The 5,547-nt window shown below is 54.5% G+C and overlaps 2 protein-coding genes across 3 annotated transcripts in view; one reads left to right on the top strand and one right to left on the bottom strand.

Moving 5' to 3' along the window:
- Positions 1-5,547, top strand: part of TOMM6 (translocase of outer mitochondrial membrane 6) — a 13,190-nt gene that overhangs the window by 5,039 nt on the left and 2,604 nt on the right. The window lies entirely within an intron of this gene.
- USP49 (ubiquitin specific peptidase 49) overlaps positions 2,294-5,547 on the bottom strand; it is an 8,477-nt gene continuing 5,223 nt past the window's right edge. Inside the window, exons 4-6 of the mRNA XM_004710853.2 lie at positions 4,473-4,581; positions 3,803-4,008; positions 2,294-2,607 (exon numbers count right to left, since the gene is read on the bottom strand). Coding sequence (XP_004710910.1) covers positions 2,417-2,607; positions 3,803-4,008; positions 4,473-4,581 — 506 coding nt within the window. The 3' untranslated portion in view covers positions 2,294-2,416. The remainder of the gene's footprint in view (positions 2,608-3,802; positions 4,009-4,472; positions 4,582-5,547) is intronic.

The raw sequence follows: 5,547 nt of genomic DNA, 5'->3' as shown, positions 1-5,547 counted from the left end.
CTCAGTGTTTCTCAAACACTTAGTATGGATGCTCCTCTCGAGGGACCACCAGGGAGAGAGCCACCCATATGGAGGTAAATGTGGACTTCTGAGGGCCCGGGGGCATGCATCTGGGCCGGCAACAACAGAGTAAACAACGCCAGCCAGTGACATCGGGCAGCTGGGAGAAGCAGGCCCCTGGGGCCCGTGCAGAGAGACTGGATTGAACCTGGCAGCATCAGGCCAACTTCTGCTGGGATCTGATTTTCTTCTCTTTAGAATGCTTCGAATGAACATAAAGATGCAACTGAGAAACTCGCCTACCTCCAAGATGTCAATACATGTGAGGCAAAGGACAGCCGCTGGCTGGCCAGCAAGGACTGCTTCAGGAGACCCGCATGCTGGGGTCCCCCGCCCCCCGCAGTGCGGGCCGGAGCGGGGACTCCACTACTGGTTTCTATGCCGACTTCTTTTGAAACGACTTTACTAATTTGCTACATGGGTACTTAGCTCAGTTAAGCACTTGTTTGACACAGTCCTTAATCTGCTTAATAATCCTTATAACATTTGGTATAAAACTATTTTTAAAAATTAAATTTGAAGATCTTTTCATTTTCCATTAAATGTTTATTAATAACTCCCCCCTGGAACAGCCTGAGGGAGGAAGTAGACGCTCTATTAGTTCTCCATCTTTAAGTCCTTTTTTTCTAAGAATAATAAATATAGAATTCGATGAAAGATGAGGCACGGTTTATATCTCCCTTAGTTTTTAAGTTAGCGGCCGTGTCTGCCACCACAGGAAGTCACCGCCCATCACAGTCACTCCTCCTGTGGCACTAGATTGGGCAGCTGGACTACAAAGCCTCTGGTAGCATGGGCACTGTGACACTTTAAAACAGTGTCCAGGCCAGAGTGAGCCTGGGCAAAGCTTGTACAGAGGCCTGCAGTAGACAATCTAAACCAAGCAGCATAAAAAATGCCATACGCTACCGCTTCCAAACAAAAGCTAAGTATTACAGAAACCTCACAGTGTTGGATAAAGCAAGTTTAATTTAAAACATAGTCGCTGCCCTTTCTCTCTCAGGGTGAGCCTGATGGCTGCGTCTCCTCTGTGGCTCCGCCTGGGTGGCATGTCCTACCGGAGCGTTCATCGCAAAAGAGGCTGAGCGCCACGGCCACAATGCTCCAGAAAGGCGGCCTTCAGTTTCACTAAAGACACTGCCAGCCCTCATCCTTTTGGCCCCTCTTTGCCCACTCCCCGCCTCCCCCCAGCTCCCTTCAAGTGCCAGCTGCACTTCTACCTGACCCACATGTGATCATGACACTCAGACAAGGACAGCTGTGGTGCCCCAGCAGCAGCTGCCCACCCCTTGCTCTCATCCACCCGGCACCTACGCAATGGGTCGTGAAGGTGCCTGGTGGGAGAGGGCTTCCAGGGTAGCAGCTTCGTCCTGCTTACAAGCAGCGCCGACTGAAAACCAGGTGGCCTTTACGAGCACTGGCATGAGGGGCGCCGCATTGCCATAGGTTTTGATCTGAATGGGTGGGTGGTGGGGAAACTGGGTTTGGAGAAAAGCGGTCCCAACTGTCAGCAGTAAACTTTGGGCACGCAGAGGTGGCTTTCTAAGCCATCCCCGGACAAACAAGAGCTCCTGAGCCTGGTGCTGAGCACTCCGGTTCTACCTCCAGATGTAGCAAAGTCGCTGCAGGCTGGACTGCCAGCTGCCCGGTGCCCACCCTCCCTGACCCGATGTAAACAACGCCAGGTCCTTGGCCTAGCCCCACACCAAGTACCAGGACTGCCCTCTGCCCATCCTGCACCAGATGACACACGAATGGCCCTTCCATCGAAGGAAGGGCCTTCAAAGCAGTCTGAGAGGTACGGAACAGTGAGGTGGCAGGCGCAGCCAGGCAAGGTCTGACTCTAAAGACCCTCCTCCCACCCTGCATGGGAAGATCGCCATGCTTCTCCCTCATGGTACCCACGGGGAAGGAAGCATCTGTATTTTCCACCTTGGTGGGCGACTTCCCTTGTGGGAACCGACTTGGACTTCACTGCTCCCTAGTGGCCTAGTCCTACCCAACGCATGCTGCCGGCCAGGGCTGCCCTCACGGTCAGGGCCAACTACTGAGAGGCCAGAAGGCCCCTGGAGCCAGGGCAGCCGCACTACAGAGGGAAAACCGGGCTTCTGGATGCCCCCTTCCTCTACCCAGGCCCCTCGATATTCTGGATCTTCATAGAAGGTACTCCTTTTGATTTGTTTTATGGAAGAGGGAATCTCCAAATCCACTCAAAAGGAAGCGACTAGGGGCTTTCTGGGAGGTCATGTGCAGGAAGCCCCACTGGGTGCTCTGTCCTGCAGCCCGCCTCCGGGAGGGAAGCTGTGTGAGCACCAGTAGTTTGGCCAGCCAGCCAGGGCGGGCTCCTGGCTCCCGCTCAGGGGAATGTCCGTGGCAGGCCCTCCCCGCTGTCGCCGGGCTGCACCTGAGCTTGGAGGCGGGTTGCCGAGACCCTTGGGTGGCCCTGCACGGCCCTCTGAGTGTAGAAGAGGATGTAGGCCTGGGTGTTGCACACCTCCTCGACCCCGCACACGTTCAGCTTGGAGTCGTTGCAGTGCACCCAAAAACCTAGGGGCCAAAGAGAGAGACGTGTGATGACCCAGGGACACGGGAGTTCTGGAGATGGGCAGCCCTCAGGGTTCTGGGCCCGGGGTGAGACAGGTGAAAGAACCAGCAGGAGCCCCTGTGGCGTCTCCACTGGGCTCACCCCCCTTCCCGCTCACCCCACTCCCACGCTGCTTACAGTCCTCCGCCCGCGGCTCATCCAACTCGGGCTCCCTCACTGCCCGCCCATGGGGGCCTTCTACAAAGAGCCAGGAGAGTAGGCTGGGCAGAGGAGGGAGCCAGACAGAGGAGGGAGGGTGGGGATTTAGAGGGAACAGGAAATGACTTGTTCACAGGCTCTGGCTGCCCTGTGGGCTGAGGGCATATAGGTGTGTACAGTACAGAGCATGCACCTACAGCCCACCTGCCTCAGGCCGAAGCTGGGATGCCCTCCTCTGGAAGCTGGTGGGGTGGGGTGGGGGGTGGGGGTGTCCTTTTCACGCCACACCTCCCATGGTGCCCAGGGCATAGCAAGTACTCGGTCATGGACCTCAGTTTTACTGTGGGTGTAGGCCAGTAAGATTTATAGCTCCATGAGGTTAAAGAAACTTTAACCTAGTGATACTGCGGGCTAGATGCTGGGCTGCTAACCACAAGTTCTACAGTTCAAATCCACCAGCCATTCCATAGGAGAAAGATGAGGCTGTCTGCTTCCATAAAGATTTGGAGCCCTGGTGGCACAGTAGGGGTAGGCAGTGGACAGCTAACCTCAAGATTGGCAGTTCAAAACCACCAGCCACCCCACAGGAGAAAGAAGAGGTTGACTGCTCCCATAAAGTTATAGTCTTGGAAACTCAAAGGGGGCAGGTCCCCTGTCCTGCAAGGTTGCTATGAGTTGAAAGTGACTCTGTGGCGGTGAGGCTTTTGTTCTTTTTTGGGGGGGAAGGGGGGGGGCAGGGGTTGTTTCTAAGAACGAAGAGTAGCATTAATAACCCAGAGAGACTGAGCAAGTGCCACGTGCGAGGCTCTTGACATCTCAGGTGCTTGGAATGTGATCCCTCCGGGATCAGCATCCAAGCTTCCTAATTCTTCCCCCAGGGTTCAATGTCTGTCATTTCCCCGTGGATGACGGTGGGGCTGAAATAAAAGGCAGGCAGTGGGATGTGGACAGACCAACCCTTTGCCGGGTCCCCCACCCCACAGAGTCGAGCGCACGCACCTCCCTCTGTGTTGTAGCAATAGGCTGTGTAGTGTCCTGAGCCAAACCCTTTCCCGTGATGCATGACCACTGCGGAGAGATCATAGGCAAAGGCCTCCTTGTCAAGAGAGGAGAGCATGTCCCTGCAGCAGTAAGGTTCCATGGTTAATACCTGGTCAAAGACGACATGGACCCCAATCTTCTCTCGGTGATTACGGCCAGACCACCTAGGACAGGGACATAACGTGATCACAGGGAGAGGTAGGCGGAGCAGGGCTGAGGAACTCAGAACCTTCCTGCTTTAGCATTCCCATCACTGTCCCCAGAGGCCACCTGTGACGCTTCCACAATAAGCGGAAGCTAAACAAGCAAGGTAGGTGACACTTGGCTTATCGCCTACTGCCTGCTCTGTTCATGGCTGCTCGTAGCCTTTGAGCCCCAGTCAGGCTAGCAAACCTTGCACAGACTCCCCGGGCAGGCTGGCCAGTCGGGAAGAGTTGTGGGCACAGCTGCCCAGTCCTGCTGGCTCCCCCCGCCCACGGGCAGAGGCATGTACTCCCCATGGAAAGACAGCACGGTGTCTCGGGAACAGGCTTCTCCTCCCAACACCAAAGAAGAGACGTGTCCTCACAGAAACCTTGGAAGCTGCCATTCCCACAGCTCAGCTGTGGGACTCCCCACACACGCTCACCTGAATCGTTTAAGGTGCAGCCGGAGGACCTGAGGTAGTCTGTAGATCATTAACTGCTTTCTGGCTTCGCTCAGAACAAGGGGTTTGGGATTGGATTTTCGTCGTTTGCCTAGATGGTTTGAGAGAGTAGAAGACAGACGGTCAGGCGCTCCTCCTCCGCTCACTGTGGAGACACAACCCTGCCACTCAGGCGCTTCACTCCTCACTACCCCGCCCAGTCGGGGCAGCACAGTGCCCATCGGCAAGAGCGGCCGAGCAGAGCTGGCTAATGCAATGACAGGAATGATGGTATGGCGCGCGTGCTCAGCGCGGCTGCCCAGGAGTGATGGCTGTGTGTGTGTGTGGGGGTGGGGGGGGCGGCCCGCAATCCATGTCCTTCTCACTGTCTGAGAATGCTGGAAACCATGCCCAGAGCAGTGAAGCAGAAGAGGAGGGAGCCTGGGTCCCTGGTGGCCATGCAACCACTGTGCCAGGCTCTGGGTGGTCTTTCAGCTTCTTTTATATACCACGAAAATAACACCGTATCTCACCGTGAGTCACTGTTATTGGGGGTGAGGGGCGAGCAACGACGCCTCAGCTCCATACCCACTTTCTAATCTTCACCGTCACCAGCTTCCAGCCTTGGCCCGGTTCACAGTGTGGCGCCCCTGAGAGCAGGCTTTGGTTATGGGATAGCGCATATAACATAAGGCATGGCAGCGCCGTGCAGGTAGAAGGGCACAGAAGGGGCTCTTCTATCTCTATAGATGGGCTTGTAACTTACATTGTGATAACACCACAATGTAACTTAAAGAGCTTTTTTGATTCCCCACCATATATTTGTATGCTATTGGGCAAGTTACTTAAGCCTTTGAACTGCAGTTTCCTCACCAATAAGATGTGGATAACATATATATATATATCAGGCCTGAGAAGAAAATACTAGATCTCAGGATGAACAGAAAACAAAGTATTTAAATTGCCCCACCACCTCCACCCACCTCTCCCCATATGACCTGTTTGTGGCATATACAATTATTTACAAAAGAAACGGCTAGTTCTACCTAAATTTATGTTAAAACTGAAAAAAAAAAAA

The sequence above is a fragment of the Echinops telfairi genome, unplaced genomic scaffold (assembly GCF_000313985.2).
Source record: "Echinops telfairi isolate 266 unplaced genomic scaffold, ASM31398v2 ScPeMD7_3533;HRSCAF=4204_1, whole genome shotgun sequence".
NCBI classification, from domain to species: Eukaryota; Metazoa; Chordata; class Mammalia; order Afrosoricida; family Tenrecidae; genus Echinops; species Echinops telfairi.
The sequence above is the reverse complement of the archived record's forward strand: the minus strand, read 5'-3'. Positions and strand labels throughout refer to the sequence as shown.